The sequence below is a fragment of the Apium graveolens genome, chromosome 9 (assembly GCF_009905375.1).
Source record: "Apium graveolens cultivar Ventura chromosome 9, ASM990537v1, whole genome shotgun sequence".
Lineage (NCBI taxonomy): Eukaryota > Viridiplantae > Streptophyta > Magnoliopsida > Apiales > Apiaceae > Apium > Apium graveolens.
Genome location: NC_133655.1, coordinates 215893345 through 215911980, shown reverse-complemented (window position 1 = coordinate 215911980; position 18636 = coordinate 215893345). Strand labels below are relative to the sequence as shown.

At 34.2% G+C, this 18636-nt stretch overlaps 2 protein-coding genes and 1 long non-coding RNA gene across 4 annotated transcripts; 2 read left to right on the top strand and 1 right to left on the bottom strand.

The window, feature by feature from the left end:
• Positions 1 to 399: 399 nt before the first annotated feature.
• Positions 400 to 5723, top strand: LOC141684243 (chaperonin CPN60-2, mitochondrial). Its single transcript, XM_074489113.1, has 18 exons — positions 400 to 557; positions 853 to 877; positions 971 to 1102; positions 1595 to 1754; positions 2107 to 2282; positions 2376 to 2471; positions 3007 to 3111; positions 3220 to 3306; positions 3406 to 3495; positions 3602 to 3682; positions 3775 to 3843; positions 4100 to 4177; positions 4257 to 4352; positions 4536 to 4635; positions 4714 to 4817; positions 4963 to 5068; positions 5152 to 5230; positions 5321 to 5723. The coding sequence occupies exons 1-18, from the start codon at positions 520 to 522 to the stop codon at positions 5430 to 5432; spliced, it is 1734 nt and encodes a 577-aa protein (XP_074345214.1). The 5' UTR covers positions 400 to 519; the 3' UTR covers positions 5433 to 5723.
• Positions 5724 to 7200: 1477 nt separating this feature from the next.
• On the top strand, positions 7201 to 8385 carry LOC141685938 (uncharacterized). The gene is made up of 2 exons (XM_074491013.1): positions 7201 to 7313; positions 7641 to 8385. Exons 1-2 carry the CDS (start codon positions 7201 to 7203, stop codon positions 8383 to 8385), a joined length of 858 nt encoding a protein of 285 aa, XP_074347114.1.
• Positions 8386 to 9706: 1321 nt separating this feature from the next.
• LOC141687112 (uncharacterized) lies at positions 9707 to 14910 on the bottom strand. Of its 2 annotated transcripts, XR_012560926.1 has the most exons (4): positions 14728 to 14910; positions 14585 to 14642; positions 10566 to 10639; positions 9707 to 10034 (listed from the first exon to the last, which is right to left on the bottom strand). It is a non-coding gene; the product is annotated as an uncharacterized LOC141687112 (long non-coding RNA). The 2 variants fall into 2 exon arrangements; XR_012560925.1 differs by lacking the exons at positions 9707 to 10034; positions 10566 to 10639 and adding an exon at positions 13764 to 13809.
• Positions 14911 to 18636: the final 3726 nt, after the last annotated feature.

The following is an 18636-nucleotide window of genomic DNA, read 5'->3' as shown; positions in this document are numbered from 1 at the left end:
TTAAAAAAATAAGTTGAAACGATATGATATGCGCCACCTAAATTCCTTTATCATCTTCTTTATATAAGTACATTAATCATTGATTGATTGATGATATGTACCGAATCACGACTATCAACAAAATTTTTAATATTTCGCATATGTTGACCCCAAAATAAAAAAAACCAAGAACTTTAAACATATTAATTATTAGGCCCGTGTTCAAGGATAAAATGGCCTTGAGAGAAATGGTATTATAAGCTAGCTTTGATACTAAATCAGTAAATCGAGAAAAAAAAACAATATGAGGCAAATTATAATTAAATAAATTAAAAAGATAATTACTATTCCCTGTTTGGCTAATGAAAATGAAATCTAAAACCCTTAAAACCCTAAAAGCTGCGACTTCTAGACCCTTCTCTTCGTACTGCTACTCTTAAAATAAATACCCTCCGTTGCTATCTTTTCTTCTCACTTCAACTATACAAATCTCATTAGCTTAAATACAATCTGATTATTCTTCTATAATCACACAGAGTCATGTATAGATTTGCAGCTAATCTTGCCTCCAAAGCACGGTACATTAACTTGTATATCTATAGTTTTATACTCACAATTTGTTTTCATTGTTTTTGCTTTAAAGATTTGATCTTTATTCTAATTTGAGCTAGCCCATTAATATATTTGATTTGGTTTCATTTTCTTTTAGTCAAAGATTTGATCTTTATTTTAATTTGAATAAACCCATTTAACCCATTTGAATTTACAACTGAATTGTGTTGTTTTTTAATTTTTTTGAAGTTTTGATTTATAATCCATTGAGTTTTGATCTTTATTCTAATATGAGAAAAACCATTTGTGATTGTTGTGCAGGATTGCTACAAACAGCTCCAAACAGGTAGTTTTAATGGATCCTGATGCTTTAAAATTTAGTTGTGAAAATGTTTTTTTCAAAGTTTTGATTTTTAATATTTGTATTTTTCTTGTAAAGATTGGGAGTAGGTTAAATTTGAGCAGAAACTATGCTGCCAAGGATATTAGATTTGGGATTGAAGCCCGGGCTTTGATGCTTAAAGGTGTTGAAGAGCTTGCTGATGCAGTGAGAGTAACTATGGGCCCAAAGGTACTTGTCATTTGTGCAGCTACACGCATTCATATCGATTTGGTCATTTTCTCTTTTTTGATTTGATTTTATGTTTCTATTGTATGCGCACACACACCTATATGTATATCTGTTTATTGATGATTAGGCAGTTTTGCTTTGTTGCCAAAAGGATATACGATTTAAATACACTATGATTTCTTGTTTGTGATTGAACACACTTTTTGGAGGTCAATGTATCTTTAAAGGGAACTTCGCAGTTTTTATTTCCTGTTACATTTCTTAACATGTTTTTTTTGAAAGCACATGTTTTGTAGAATTGCTAAACATTCTTCATTATTTAGTACTATGATGATTTAAAACTATGGAAGTTTAGAATTGTAGTAATTGCAATAAGTTGTTTTCCCAAATTTCTTGTCAGATATTGCAAAAAAAATTCCTTTTTGTTATTGAGGTTTCAAAAATATTGAGATGAGATTGCCAAGATTTACAAATTTTGGTTTCATTGTAAAGGGGCGTACTGTTGTTATTGAACAATCGTATGGGGCGCCTAAAGTCACAAAAGATGGGGTAACTGTGGCCAAAAGCATTGAGTTTAAAGACAAAGTGAAGAACATTGGTGCAAGCCTTGTTAAACAGGTTGCAAACGCCACCAATGATGTCGCGGGTGACGGTAAAGTCTTATTTTATCTAAATTATTCTTTTTGTAGTAGTTGTTAGGGTGTTTTGTCATTGCTATAAAAAACAAAAGATAGAGGATTTTAAAGCTGAATGATTTTTGGTTTCCCTTGAGCCTTTATCTCTGTTATTAGCTTTACGTTTTTCCGGTTATTTTTTTCTAATTTTTAACACCTTATATTAGTCTATAATTGTATCAAGAGATTTCCCTCTGTATCTCATATTCTCATGTGCCTGTTTTAGAAATTCTACGGCCCCTAATGAATACATTATGTTTATTGTTTCACTGTTGTCTTTTGCATTTGATTCAAGTTATACAATTTACCATTCTTTCAATTAAATTTCAGGAACTACTTGTGCCACTGTCCTCACCCGTGCAATATTTACGGAAGGTTGCAAGTCAGTTGCAGCTGGTATGAATGCCATGGACCTTAGACGTGGTATTACCATGGCTGTGGATGCAGTGGTAACAAATTTGAAAAGTAGAGCACGGATGATAAGCACATCTGAAGAAATTGCACAGGTCTGTTTCTACTGTTTAGTACTCTTTATTTATTACTGTTATAGGATCGACTATTTAGTGTTATACATTTTGGAATGCTCTGTATTTTAAAAGGTTGGAACGATATCTGCAAATGGAGAACGAGAGATTGGTGAGTTAATTGCAAAGGCAATGGAGAGAGTTGGCAAGGAGGGGGTAATAACAATCCAGGTAAGTCGATTATGTATATTCAACACCGTTAACACCCAAAGAGTCTCAAGCTTCTTTAGATTATGTAGTACTGTATGGATATTGTTTGCAAATCTTAATAAACGTTTTATTGTGAGCTAAAAGTGTTTGTGGCCCCTGCCAAATATTTGAGATTTATAAAAATGTGCGTACCAGTGTGTAAATGTAAGAAAATGCCGACTTGAAGCAAACAGATTATGTCAAGGTCAGACGTTATTTCTATTTATTTATCAATATCAAGTTACTGTAAAAAGTTCAGCTTTATGCAAGAATGTTTCTATGAATCTTGCTCTTAGAGCTTGCTATGATTTATTTGTTGGACAAAACCTTCCTGTTTTTATCATTCTGAAAAAGACGTGGAAGCAAAAATATGTCATCTAGTGTTTCATCGTGGTCAACAAGAAAATTTAATATATAGTCACCAAATATTAGCTGAGTGTACTGGATAATAAATTACCTCCCATTTTATACTTCACACCTCTAAAATGTGGTTTGACATTCTTCAATACAATTGCAGGATGGAAAAACATTGTACAATGAATTAGAAGTTGTTGAAGGAATGAAGCTTGACAGAGGTTACATATCCCCGTATTTTATTACAAATCAGAAAAACCAGAAATGTGTAAGTCATGTGTGCTATATAATAGTGAAGTATCTTGAGATGTTTTTCAGTTGTAGTTTTGCTTGTTCTATTATGTACTAAAATTACAGATTTCTTAATCTCCTACAGGAGTTGGACGACCCTCTTATTTTAATTCATGAGAAGAAAATCTCTAGCATAAATGCAGTGGTGAAAGTATTGGAGTTGGCATTAAAGGTAAAATATCTCTGGTTTGTCCTTTCTCATGTATCTGTTAACTCTCAAAGTCTTGGTCATATTATACATGTTTAGTTTCTAAATTAATTATTTTTTCAGAGACAAAGGCCTCTTTTGATAGTTGCCGAAGATGTTGATAGTGAAGCACTTGCCACTTTAATTCTCAATAAACTACGTGCCGGAATAAAGGTTCCCCCTTTGTACACGTGCTACTTTTTTTCCTTTAAATTATCTTTTTTGTGAAGTTTATATGTATATAGATGGCATCGTGAGACTTGGCCCCTTTCTTTTTCAGGTTTGCGCTATTAAAGCTCCTGGGTTCGGTGAGAACAGAAAGGCTAATCTCCAGGATCTTGCTGTTCTTACTGGAGGCCAAGTAGGTTTTCCTGCTGAATCTGTTCTTAGTGTGAATAACAGTTCTTTATCAATTGAAGGCAACTAGCTAATTCAGGCACCTCTGGTTTATAGGTTATTACTGAAGAACTTGGTATGAACCTTGAAAATGTAGAATTGGAAATGTTTGGCTCTTGCAAAAAGGTAAATAGATTAAAATTGTTGAAGTATATTTTAGTTATTTTGACTTGATGCACTCAGTTGTCCATATCACATTAAATAATTACCCTAATGTAATATCTGTAACATGTACTTATTTATAATGTGGATGTTGATTATGGTTATGGTGGGTATTACACTACAACTCAATCATTGTACAGAGCCTTGTTATTAAGAGAGTAGTATCTTTGTTTTTTTTAGTACAATCTAGCGGTTAACTAACAAAGATCTTTATATTTAGATCACAATATCCAAGGATGATACTGTTGTTCTTGATGGGGCTGGTGAGAAAAAGGCTATAGAAGAAAGGTGTGAACAGGTAAGTGTACTCTTTGACATCATGTTACAAACTTCCGAGTTACATGTTTTAGATGCTAATTTTTTGTTTTGCTTAATAGATACGATCATCAGTTGAATTGAGTACTTCAGATTACGATAAGGAGAAGTTTCAAGAAAGATTGGCTAAGCTTTCTGGTGGTGTTGCCGTGCTGAAGGTCTGCCTTGAGTCTTAAAATTTTGCTTTTTGCTCATTAAAGTAATGAAGTCTAATGTCAGTACTTAAGGAATAACCTGTACCATACAGAGATTAAAGATTTGCTGTAGAAGTCGGCAATTGTTAACACGGACAGATTTACTGATAGGCTTTTTATTTATGTTCAAATTTCCGCTTCTTGTAGATTGGAGGAGCCAGTGAAACTGAAGTAGGTGAGAAGAAAGATAGAGTTACAGATGCACTGAATGCCACAAAGGCTGCTGTAGAAGAAGGGATTGTGCCAGGTATTGAATGACTTATTTTTATTATCATTGACGTCTTTGACAAACCTGTGCATGTACTGAATTTATATTCTAATGCAGGTGGTGGTGTTGCTCTACTTTATGCTGCCAAAGAATTAGAAAAGTTGCCAACAGCCAATTTTGACCAGAAAATTGGTGTCCAAATCATTCAGAACGCCCTAAAGGTTAATTTATGTTACTTTTGCACCATGTTTCATTACCTTCTTAACAAATCCTAGTTGGCTTGTATTTATGGCAGTTATGATAAACATTTCATTTTGTCAGTCCCTGTTCTAGTGATTAAACCAGGGTGTAACCATGTTCTTGCAGACACCAGTACACACCATCGCCTCCAATGCTGGAGTTGAGGGGGCTGTTGTGGTTGGCAAGCTTTTGGAGCAGGATGACCCTGATCTTGGATATGATGCTGCCAAAGGTCAGTATATTTGTTGGTTTTGTGAGGCTCCCTTGATGAGTTTCTCTTTACATCTTGATAATATTCTTAAAATATCAAAACAGGTGCTTATGTTGATATGGTGAAAGCTGGAATTATTGACCCATTAAAAGTGATTAGAACAGCATTGGTTGATGCAGCAAGGTAAAAAGAAGTTGACCTTTTCCCTCATTTAGTCAATCTTGTGTCGTACATTCATGTAACTAATTTATATATGTACACACATGTCTGCAGTGTATCTTCCTTGATGACGACCACAGAGGCTATTGTTGTTGAACTTCCTAAGGACGATAAAGACTTGCCTATGGGTGGAGGCATGGGCGGTATGGGGGGCATGGACTATTGATGGTCACGCTAACAAGGCCAACGTATATTACAATGAATACAAGGGTTTAAATCCCAGTAGGTTAGGATAGTTATATGTTGGGGTGTTAAACACCCCACATGTAATAATCATGCCATGGAAGAGAGATTGATAGTTTCGGGTCTTGTAGGATTTTGAAGTGAGGATGTTTTTTCGAGAACTTGATGGCACTTATATTGTGTTCTTGTATCATTAGGCAATTTTTAAGAAGACAATTCTCCGGGCTTCTTTGTATCATTATTATTAATTAATAAATGGTTTGTTTACAACCCAGTAATTTCTGCCAGGCAAATGAACTTTTAGATGGCCAAGTTGGCGGTACACCTCTGTGGCCTTTTACATCTTCCAGTTTATAAAATATCTACTCTATGACATTTTCAATGCATTGTGTCTTCTGAATTAAGAATACCAGATTTATCCCTTGTGTTCCCCTTAACTAAGATTTTGCCCTTTTGTTCCCCTTAACTAATGAATGCAATAGAGATGCTGTCATATGAGTAAATTTGATGTAAAACCAACATACAGTTACTTTAACTGATCATTTCTGGGCAAACATTATATACACTTCCCCTTGTCTGTTATAGTGTTCTATCAAAGCAATGCAACTATACACAAGCAATCTAGGTTGCATAACTTGTCATATCAAAAAATAAAGCAATTTACGCTTCACTACTTGTCAGAGAATCAGGTGCCATGATGTGCCCTCAATAGCTTAGATCAGTAATCCAGGTTAGCTCCTAACTACTTTAGACAAAGTTATTAGTACCAGAACCAACGATATTTGAGGTCGCTCATCTTCCTACATGGAAGCAAGTAAAACAGATAAGGAAACATCTTACTGTGGCATTTGACGAGCATTAGTAGTTTTTTCAAATTTCTGATCGACAATAATATCCTTTTGAAATATGTATTTCAGTTTTGTGTATATAAATAGAAAGACACCATCAATGCGTATGTTGTTTCAATGGCTTTCGAGTATATACAACTTGCTTCTTCCATTACTTTTGCTTTGGCCAGATTCTTGGCTCTTTTCTTTCCAGAGGGATGCGTACAATAAAAATCACTTTCTCTTGATGAAAAATTCTGAAGCATTTCATACACCTTTGGCGCCTCTTGAGGATCATAGCCAGCTGATGCCATTACAAGTTAAGTAACCCAATGTAGTTGCTTCACTTTCCTGCCTAATTGCAAAAGGATTATATATCTGATCATGCTTGGAATTCTTCATTAATACTTTTGTCAGATTACAACTTTTGTAAGTAGTGTCAGATTACATATGCTGATTTTTGAAATCGTAAAGACTATGCAAAAAACAATTGCGCACATGGGTCCTGCGCTAAGTAAAGACTATGCAAAGAACAATTGCGCACATGGTCCTGCGCTAAGTAAAGACTATGCAATAATACACACAAGAGCATCTCCTATGCTTAAGCCCAACCGGGGTTATATTTTTGCCAACTAAGTATCAAGTGATCTTTTAGAAATAAGTGGCCACTCCCCTCCAATGTACAAATCCAATTTTACTTATACATGGGTCCCTTTTAATTTTATCTTATTCTGTCTTTTATAATACTTATTATAAAATTATAATTTATAATTATATACTATATTTTATTTAATTAAATAAATAAATAATTACAATTATATTTGCGGTAAAAAATATTGAAAAACACCACACGATAAAGCATTAAATTAAAAAGATTGCAAAATGGAAAAAAATTAATGATTATTATGGAACTGGAATGTCTTAATGAACTCGAAAAGTAATAGTTGGGATACCAACTTGGTGAGGGATATTTTTGTTGAGAGGGATGTAAATCTGATTTTGTCCATTCCTCTCAACAATGCAGTTGCGGACACATGGTATTGGAGATTTGAAAAGCTGGGTCACTACTCAGTAAAATCGACTTATATTGCAATTCGGGACTAAACATGCACAAATAGAGTTGAAGATAATTTCAATTGGAAACAAGCGTGGAATCTACAAATTCCACTCAAAGTAAAACACTTCATATGGAGAGCGATTACAAACGTGTTGCCAATAAAAGATCAACTCCTGATTAAGCGAGTCCCAGTGCTAGTAATGTGCTCAGTCTGCAATATGGAAACATAAACGACACTTCACTCTTTAGTCAGCTGTCCTTTTGCCAAATTGTGTTGGGAATCACTAAATGTTAATACAAATTGCAGCACGTATAATTGTTTCAAACAGTGGTTTGCTAATACAGTACAGAGTCTGGAGAAGAAGGCTATAGAAGAGATGGTCATGGTGTGCTGGGCAATCTGGAAGAATATGAATGCGATCGTTTGGAAACAATATGGCTCAGAGTTTTCAGAGGTATGTAAGTCGGCAAAACTCTATCTTAATCAATGGAAAACTGCTCAGGATAAGTCGTTTAGTAATTCACTTGGGTTCATGACTCAAGAGGACGGTTTAGAGCAGTGGGTGCGGCCACGGGATGGAATGATTAAGATCAATGTCGATGCAGCGATTTTTGAAGACACTAGCAAGTATTGTTATTCTATGATAGCTAGAGATGGTGCAGGTGAACTGGTAGCAGCTACAACCAAGTGCAGATCAGGGACAATCGTTTCGGAGATGGCTGAAGCAATCGGAATCAAGGAAGCGTTAAGTTGGATAAAAAACGAGGTTACTCAACCGGCTATAGTTGAATCTGATTGTCTTTCAGTGATCCAGGCAATAAGGTGTTCTACTGTCAACTTGTCATACCTTGGTAGAATCATTGATGAATGTAAAGCTCTACTTAGTGATCTGAAAAACCGACATGTAGTTTTAAACTTTGTTAAGCGGTCCGCGAACAATGTGACTCATTTCTTAGCGAGACACAATAGTTCTATTGCTGATCGTCAATGGTATGGGGGGAATGTATTCCCAGAACTCTACCAAGTAATATGTAATGATTTGAAGTTTTAATGCAAAATTTCCTTCTTGGAATTTTTTTTTATGGAATTGGAAGATTTGCTCAACCAAGTCATTTTGTAGCTGGCGATGTGCTCGTTTATCACGCATTTGTATAGTCTTCTGAATATACGTTTCATACTGAACTGGAATTTCTTCGCCTAAATTTGATTGCGATGAGCCATTTGTTGCATCATCATAAGTTGGTAGGGGACCAAATTGAGTGGCGTATATGTCCCTCTCGTCTTCAACAATCATATTATGTATTATGATACATGCCCTCATAATTCTCCCAAGATCTGTTTTATCCCAAAAATGTGCGAGATCACGTACAATTGCGAAACGGGACTGTAGCACACCAAACGTTCGTTCGACGTACAATTGTGAAACGGGACTGTGGAGAATTTTGACTATCGGGGGTTGTTTGTTGGGTTTCAAATTGTGGATTTGAAAACGGAGGAAATGGAAATTGGTACGGGGAATTTTGAGGACATGAAAATGGAAATTGAGAATTATGAGAAAATGGAAATTGGTACTGAGAATTCGGATTTTGAGAATTAAAATTAAAATTTTGTGGGTTTGAGAAATAGAAATTTGGATATGGGTATGGAAATTGGGGGTTTGAATTTTGAGAATTTGAAGGTGGAGGATTGTTGGAATTGTTTGGATTCATATATTCCCACATTTTTTTTTAATTTTTTTTTTGAGAATGTAAAGATTATGAATAAGGTATGAGAATTGAGAGTATTTATAGGAAAAAATATTACCATTTTTAAGTTTACGTTAGAAATATATACGTTACATTCAGAAAAACAGTATGTAGGTATCTGTAAACTGAAAAAGTAAAGTAATGCACATGCAGCTGATTTTGAATATATACCAAAATAATCAAATGGGATAGTCCTGGTAAGGAGGGACTACCCATTTTTATCTTCATTCTTCCAATGCAAATACAGTCCCAGTTTTCACAATTCAGCCACTTCACGTGGCCCGATGCGGCAACTGACCCCCCACTGGGGGTGCTCTAAAGTCAGAGAGATGCTCTGTGACATGCTCTGTGGCCGTGTCAAGTGTCAACTGAATGGCACACATGGGTGCATTCACTTCAACTCATAAACCATTTTCTCAGAACAAATATCAGTCAAAAGAAACATTCCAATCATCATAGAGCTTGCAATATGGTTAATACATGAAAATATAATAATTACTCAAATCACTCTATGGTCTCTACTCGCCAGAACAGATAAAATTGCTTAAGCTATGAATGGAGTTTAACTAAATTCACTTTTAAAATAAAAAAATTACTTATTAAAGTTCAAATGTGGCTATCCCTCATGAAATTTAGTATTTGGCACAACTCAAAATTAAAATCACCAAGAAATCAGAAATTCCTTCAAGATATCAAATCATTCTTACTAGCACCATACATTATCTATGAAGAAAAAATATGTGTTACATAAGTTTGATATATTGTCTATCGAGTGTACTTGTCGCCCAGGATATTGAAAGAGAACTTTAATCAATTCTGAGACAACACTAGGATTGCAGTCAATTTCAACCTTCTCCTGTTTTGATTTAGACAACCCGAGAAACTGTCTTGTAAAATAAAGAAGCACGAACGTGTAAAGTCTATTAGGTCCATGCCTTGCAACAACATGTCCAACCTGATTCATTCAAATTTATCATTTACACTCATTAGTCAGAACTCGGAAATAACAAATTATCAAGACCTTATTGTCTAACATAGATTGAGCGACACATACATACGCACACACACTTTAAAACAACAAATCAGTTTACTAACAATGATCAATTTTAGACAAACAGAACAAGGGTGTGCTGACATTTTGGAAGCCTAGGAGCCAAAAAATAAAGGAATCCTTTGAGTGACAATTAAAAATTTTACAACAAAGTTTTAAAATTATATATATCACCCAAAGTGCTTGTATATATATATTAAATAACCTACTCATATATATTAAATAACCTACTCAAAAACCTTCTGAACATCTACATTGAAGAGAATTATTACTCCTTTATCTCTCGACGTGGGACTTCGATTGACATCCCAGAACAATACTCTGGGTAGTTGCCTTGCCTCCACTAGGGCTCCTTGGGAGACTTCGAGACATCACACACAATAACATATGCAACGACACTTACGGAGACAAAAAAACATGTGAAAAATTGCATACCTCATGCCCAATAACAGTAGCAATCTGTGTTGAAGTACAGGTTTCGCTGATGATATGATTATTTCAATATTTCCCTGCAGATTAGTTAGATACTTGTGGTGAGTGATGGTGTTTATTTGTATATTTGTATTTCTGTTTCACCAGGTAACAAGTTTATCAAATTCTAGAAAAATCATCTTAATCAATTCAAAACTTATTCTTTCTAAGATTTATCTTTTTCTAACCAATCAACAGGTTGTTTTGCAGAGACCTATTCAAATATTTCTAAATAAACAAACATATTATCTAATCTTATCTCTTCTTTGTTTTAAAAATATAATCAGTTAGACTTGTGTGTATAAATAAACATCTTATTTTTCAGATTAAAACAAAAGTGCTTATCTCACGTTCGATCCTTATTCTCTAAAAAACTATTCTTGTTTCATCCTTTTGAATATCCTATCAAATAAGAAGACACATCTTATGATCTAGATTACAACTAATGCTCTCACGCTTTATCCTTATATTCTGAAAATTATTCATGTTTTTATATCTTAGATATCCAATCAAACAAGAAACGAGTTTGAGTTGTAAACTTTCATTGTTATTCACTACGTGTATTCATATCAAATTGTACCGGGTTGTGGCAAAATTCTGATTTCAAAGGACGAGCCAAAGGCAGCTATTGGGGTACGTGGTAGCAGTAGTGCTAGGTAGTCAGTTTGCTAAGGGAAGAGGTTCTTTCGTAGATATCCGTTTGTAATCAAATAAAGACTTTAAGTTCTTTATTGAAGTTGATATAATACATTCTCTACAGTAGTTGGAATGGTGACTTGGATGTAGGTCATAGAATATGAGTAGGGGCCGATGTAACACCCCCAAATCCGGGATCGGGGATCCGGGTTGTCACGAGTTCCAATTCCCTTAACAACTCTTAATCTTAATAAACAACCAACCACTGCGTACCGTGACCCCACAATATACACACACATACCACAAGTTATAGTCTCAGAGATGAATACCAAAAATAATACAAGTCATTTTATTCCACAATTATAAGTCATTACACCTCAAAAGGGTTTCTGAATAAATTTACATATTCTTTGCCATTATTACAATTCATAAATATACATAAGTCTGGTACAACAAAAGTTGAAAGACTAGCCTATTGGTAGTTCCTACCTCAACTACAACAACATCAACGCCTAAAGGAAACTGCGGAACGTCTCCTATCCGCTCACGAATTGGGAGCTTGGTCCTGTTCATCATGTCTATCTGTTGTTGTGTGATGAAAGAAGAAAGCAAGGATGAGCAACAAGCCCACCGAAATAATACGTATAATAATTAACAATATATGAGCATTCTCATAGTACTCATGAAAGTCTTGGTCAAGAAGAAATGAACCAAGTTTGATATCTTAACGCGACGAAGTCGTAAAATATTCAGTATATATATACATATATGCTTCTCAAATCTTTGAAATCCTCTGACATATATAATATACACAGAGTTCCAGTTTATAACTGTATAAAATATCATTGCAAGGTGATCTCATATATCTAACCTTGTCTCAACATTTTTCTGAAAATCTTTGTCATGCATAAGATAATCATTTACTACATATAAGTTGAAAAGATGAAGTTACAAGATACTCCAATATACTTATATCTTTCCCAAATACTACTTGAACTACCACCGTTCAAGGTATAATCCGTTTCAAAAGTTCATCACATAGATGAGACTACAAGATAAGATTTGAATAGATTCAATATTTGAAATATCATTATAAATAATGAAGTTACGAGATACTTCATTAAGTCCCGATATATATATACACCTATATATATACATTTCATACACTCCTTGAAAACCTCTTTTATGAAAATTATAAACAGAGTTGCAATATCCAATGAATTTGGAAAGGAGAAACCTTGGCATAAACCTGATATCTTGCTGATCAGGCAAAGATACCAATACGTAACCTTTTCTACTAGTAGATGGACGAATTCCCCACTGGTCATCACCCTGGCCACATTAGGACCTATGCTGGACTGCCACTCAGCCACTTACGCATTGATGGACTCCAACTGAGCCACTTACACTTTCATGGACGCCCACTGAGCCCATGTTGCTTATGCCGACTCAATTAGATGAACTTACTTCCCGAACGATGGGCAAGTAATCAAGATGTTTTCTCAAAACAGCAACCTCGTTGCGAATGTAAAATACACCACTGAGCCGGATCCCTCAGGTTTTGAGTGAGTATTTAAATCACCTTCGAAAGGAAGATCTTAAATATAAAAATGAGTTTTGGGATCCGCTCTAACTTTTAAAAATTATTTTGAAGACTCGAAAACATTTTTAAGAATGTTTGGAGTAATGCTGATTTAATAAAATAAATTAGTCCCGATATATTAGAAAATATCTGAATATTATTATTTAAATAATATTCCCATAAGGATAATCCTTATAAAAATAATTGAAGTAAAAGTTTTAAAACTTATACTTGAAATGAATAATAAATAACCAAAGATATACTTATACGAAATTATGATCTTTATTTGAATAATCGAAAATAAGTTTGATTATCGAAACATTATTCTTTAATAAAATAAAGAATATTATTTAATAAATAAGCGGAGTCATAAGTCCTCAAATGAATATTCAAAATAATATTCATTAAATAAAATAAACGGAGTCTTAAGTCCTCGAATGAATATTCAAAATAATATTCATTAAATAAAGTAAGCGGAGTCATAAGTCCTCGAATGAATATTCAGAATAATATTCATTAAATAAAGTAAGCGGAGTCATAAGTTCTCGAATGAATATTCAGAATAATATTCATTAAATAAAATAAAGTTATCGAATAAACCTTATTCGATTAATAGTTTTGAAAACTATATCAATATATATATATATATATATATATATTATACTCGGGAACATCGACTCCAGGTTTAGAAAAATGTTCACCTTTGGGTCCCCTATACTAAAGGTATAAGCAACTACTGCTTATCTCTAGCATAGGTATTATGCAACTTATAAGCAATTGAATCAACAATTAGATATCAAGATTACGAAACATACATGCATATATACCATATCACATGCTCCAATATATCGCAAGATTTGCTAATAACAATCATGCACTTATCACAAGATAATGCATATACATATATTTACATCACAACAACAGTATAACGGGTAGAATACTTGCCTGAGTGTTCCCGGTTAGACTTAAGCTTAGAGTGGGTCCGATAACCTATGAACAACAACATAAGTCGGAATTAAACCATAGTTGCTTAAGAAACTAGACTTTAACCAATTGAACCCTAACGTTTGCTTATGGTCACTTCTACGCTTAACGAATCACATAAGTCGTTCGAGTACCCTTGGCTTCACCATTTTTAATAAATTAACCATTAAGAATTTTAAGGCGATTCTTTCGCGAGTACCCTACCAACTGCCTAATCCACTTTACATAATTGTTTCATACTCCAATTAGTCATTTAAGGGCCTTAACCAAGGTTTCAAAGTAAGGCGAGGGGTAATGGTTCGTTCGCGAAACGACGTTACTTAAAACGGTCGTTTCTCCTAAACCGTACATCGGAACCAAGTGATTCACATATCAAAACGAAGCTTACGACACGCTCTATCTAAACATGGCAATGTTACAGATTGTTTATTGAGTTTTCTGTCCTGAACACTAAGAAAAAGCAGTTGAATAAAAATGGGCATTATGACGGCCATATTTACGAGTTTTCCAAGTTTTTCACTACACCAAAACCTCACGAAACAACCCCCAATCATTAACACATCAAAAACTCAACTAAATAATACTATACCAGTCCTTATTCTTCAGATTCTTCATATCAACCAACCACAATCAAGTTTTATTAACTATAACAAGATTCATTCACCAAATCACTCCAAATCCAAATCAAACTACTAATAATCAAATGTCATGCTTCTCATTTAGAAACCAACCATCAAAATCACTAATAATCAAAGTAAAGGATAGGGTTTGAAGTTTATACCTTCCTTGGGAGGTGTTAAGTTTCTAGGAAGCCTTAGGGAGCCTCCTACAAGCTTGATCTTTCCAAAGAAATCAAGAACACAAAGTTAGGCTTTGAAGTTTCTAAAAGTCCGATTGAAAGAACTGTAAAAATGAGGGTCTTACCATACTTATTTGGATGATACTTGTGAACAAGAGTTATAGGCCATCTTAATACCTTTCCAACGAGCTATAGAACACAATATTTGAGTGAGAAATGAAGGAGATACAGCAGTTTTAATGTGCTGGTTCTGTTTTGGCCGAGAGCAATGGAAATGGGGGAGGAAGATGAGACCTTGTGTTGACTTGAACTTGTGGTGGAAATGAAATGATTTTAGGATATTTACTTGACTAGTTGTTTTGTTTAAATTAGTGGAAAGTGACATAAGCATGGTGATGTCATCAAACTTACATAATCCTTGCCACTTGTCTCATCCTTATGGTGGAAGCATCTTTTTAAGCTTAATCCTTGTATTAAAATGTTAACTAAGTGCATTAATCTTGCACTAATTGACCCTCCTCCTTGCCTCTTGCTTTACTTAGTCGTTTAATTATTTTACGACTCGTTTATTGTTAATTCTCGTTGATCGTTTGAGGGATCATATCCGGGATCTCATTACTTGGGTTCCCCTAAACCTTTCTCAATATTTCATATTCCTTTTATGGTCCTCTCTTATAATCCTTGAATTTAAATCCTTTTAATCATGTTATCTTATACTCAATTCTTTCGGTATCTGGTGGATTTTCGGGAAAAATCAAAGTGTTCGAATTTGGATTCTGACGATCTTTACATACACTTATATACCATATGGAGTACTAATAAGATCTCAGAATATCAATAAAAGAACTCCTACATAGTGTGGCATGGAAATTTTTCTTAATCAGCATAATCAGCAAAATCACAAGCTCAAATCTAAGAGGAAAGCATTGCTTACATGGAGTGATGATGATCCAGATGTGAAAATCGACTCAGATGATGAAGTCGCTCAAATTTGTGAAGATTCACACAATCTTGATGTATGCGACTTGGAGTGAAACACGATTGAGCGACTTCATTATCTGAGTCGATCTCCACATCAGAATCATCATCACTCCATGTAAGTAATGCTTTCTTCTTAGATTTGAGCTTGTAACAGTCCTTCTTAAAATGCCCCTTTTTCCCGCATTCGAAGCATGTATCCTTGCTTGAAGTGGTCTTGTTTTCTTTTCTAGGATTAGACTTGAAATCTTTCTTTGGGAATTGAGATTTCATAGGTCGATTTGATGCATTTCGTTTGACGAGAATTTTGTGAAACTTCTTGGTCAGAAGTGCAATTTTCTCATCAAAATCGTCAGGTGATTCATCTGCATCTGTATTAAAGGCCAACGTCTTTTTTTCGTGGAACATAATCTTCTTCATCATATATAAGTAATTGATTCTCGAATTCTTCCAGTTTACTGAAGAGTGTAAGAGTATCCATAGTAGAAAGAAGAGTCAAATCCTGCAGTATGGTAACCTTAGGAGCAAATTTCATTGGCATAGCCCTGAGACTTTTCCGACTGATATCTGATTGAGGAATAGTCCTTTCCAGAAAAGATATAGAAGTCATCAAGGTCAAGAATCTTCCTTGAGTATCTTTGATATGTTCATCTCTTTTCAACCTGAAACCTTCATAATCACTCATTAGCATACTAAGTTTTACTTCAGTCCTTAGATGTACCTTCATGGATGACTTTGATATTATCTCAGATTTGTTTAGTCGTGGTACAAGCTGACACTTTACGTAACTCAGTAGCCACAATTCCATTTAGAAGTGAATTCATAGTTCTAGCGTTGTGATTCAGATAATTAAATTTTTCAGGAGAGTTCCTTGAGAGATTTAGGCTTTCCATCCTTCATTGTGACTTCGATGACATTCTCAACAACATCCCACTCAAAAGCATCACATTGGAGGAAGATTTTCATGCGGAATTTTCAGTCGTTATAGTTTTCAGCACCAAGAAACAATGATGGAAAATTATTCAAATACCTATCTAATTTAGCCATGGATTGCTAGCAAAATAAACACTAAACAGAGAATTAAATACACCTGCTCTAATACTAAATAAAATTCAAAGGCATAACCTATATATTCGATAATCTAACTGTTAAAATAAATGAGATAGTCTCTTTGATAAATGGGACCGACCCTTTCACGAATGAGACAGACTATAAGACAATCCTAATTAATCTATAGAATGTAAATTACTGAAATATAAATAAATAATAATCAGAAATAAAATAATGCAGAACACTAAGAGTTTTCACTTGGTTCGGCTCCTACTCCTAATCTATGGCCTATATCCAAGTTCTCATGCCAACTAGCATAGAAAATATATTATATCAACTTCAATAAAGAACTTATCATATTTCTTTGATTACAAATGGATAGCCACGAAAGATTCCTTTTCCTTAGCACAGTTGCTACCTAGCATTATTGCTACCACCTAACCCATTGGCTACCTTGGCTAATCCTTTGAAATCAAAACCTTGCCACAACCCGGTACAAGTTGATATGAATACACACAATGAAAAACAATGAAAGTTTACAACTCAAACTAGCTTTTTGTTTAACTGGATATTCAAGATATAAAACAAGAATGGTTTTCAGAGTATAAAAATAGAACGTGTAAGCATTAGTCACAAATCTGAAAACTAGAGTTGTTGTTATAAACACAAGTTCTAACGAATTTTTTTTCAAACAAAGGATAAGATAGAGAAGTTAAAACTGGTTGTTTGAAAATAATTTAAATAATTCATTGAGGATAATTCTTTAATTTGTTTAAAGAGATAAACCTTTAATGAGACTGATTAAAGACCCTTTCTTAGGTCACACAACACTATAGAAGGGGGTTGAATATAGTGTTGATACAATCAAATCGATTTAGAATACAAGTATGTAACAGTAATCAAGTTTATTCAATATAATAAGCTCTGTTACAAAGTAGGTTAAACTACTCTCTCATTGATGAACAATATCACTAAGAGCTGCTAGGTTACAATGAATAATGTTCTCGTGAATGATAACACTTATAGTGTAAACCCTAAGCTGTGTTTATATAGTACACAGTTACAAGATATCTTCTAATTGATATGTAACATGATTCTGTCTCCTAAAATATATCAATCAGATATTATCTTTTTACAAGTCTTCTAGCTGTCCAACTCTCCATGCATATCTTATATTGTTTAGTCCAGATCCTCTCCTGTAAATCAGCTGCATTCCTTATTTGAAGTGTACCCGCACTTAAGTCCTGATATAAATCCTGACACCTTAAGTTCTGATATAAGTTCTGACTTCAGTAAGTTCTGATTTCCAGTAAATCCTGATAAGTCCTGATATTAAGTTCTGAAACTAAACACATCAGATTAGTCATGACATCACAAATATATCTAACAATCTCCCCCAACTTCTAAATTATGAAAAATATACAAGTTAATAGATTTGATGATTTCAAAAACATTTAAGTACAAATGCAATGAGAGTTTATTTAGACAACTAACTACAACTTACAGTCCTTGCAGCTTTTACCAATCTTACTGAATCAATCTAAATCCAAAGTGATTCTTGACAAAGTTTGATATCAGCTTCTCTTCTGCATTTCTCAGGACTTGAGCTAATGTAGCCTTGACTTGCTTCAATTCTTCATCTTCATTATCACCAATTTGATAAATGGCTGTTCTGAGTGCTGGAATAGATGTTCTTTCAAGACCATCTCCAAGTGTGATAACTCTAGAATGTGAAGAGTCTTCATCGTAGCACATACGCTTTCCTTTCAGAATAACTTCCACCTTATCAGAGTTCTTCCTCATAGGAATTTCTCTTTCACCATCTTCAGTTATTTTTGGAATGTACTGAGAAGCCTTTGTACCAGAGATTCTGAGAAGATCTCTTATAACCTTCAAAATATATTCTGACCATCTTCTTGTAACATCATATTTTACTTCCAGAAGGTAGTGAATATGTTGAAGCTCTTTGATAGACTTCTTTAGCACATCAGTATCATCTAGTCTGT

What these genes read in the sequence shown, in the direction of transcription:
- LOC141684243 (XM_074489113.1), top strand. Translation starts at nt 520, where the DNA reads ATGTATAGATTTGCAGCTAATCTTGCCTCCAAAGCACG. An exon ending in CTGTTCTTACTGGAGGCCAA is followed by an intron (nt 3,683 to 3,774) that starts GTAGGTTTTCCT and finishes TCTGGTTTATAG; the next exon opens with GTTATTACTGAAGAACTTGG. An exon ending in TAGAAGAAAGGTGTGAACAG is followed by an intron (nt 4,178 to 4,256) that starts GTAAGTGTACTC and finishes TTTGCTTAATAG; the next exon opens with ATACGATCATCAGTTGAATT.
- LOC141685938 (XM_074491013.1), top strand. Translation starts at nt 7,201, where the DNA reads ATGAACTCGAAAAGTAATAGTTGGGATACCAACTTGGTGAGGGATATT. An exon ending in AATGCAGTTGCGGACACATG is followed by an intron (nt 7,314 to 7,640) that starts GTATTGGAGATT and finishes TACAAATTGCAG; the next exon opens with CACGTATAATTGTTTCAAAC.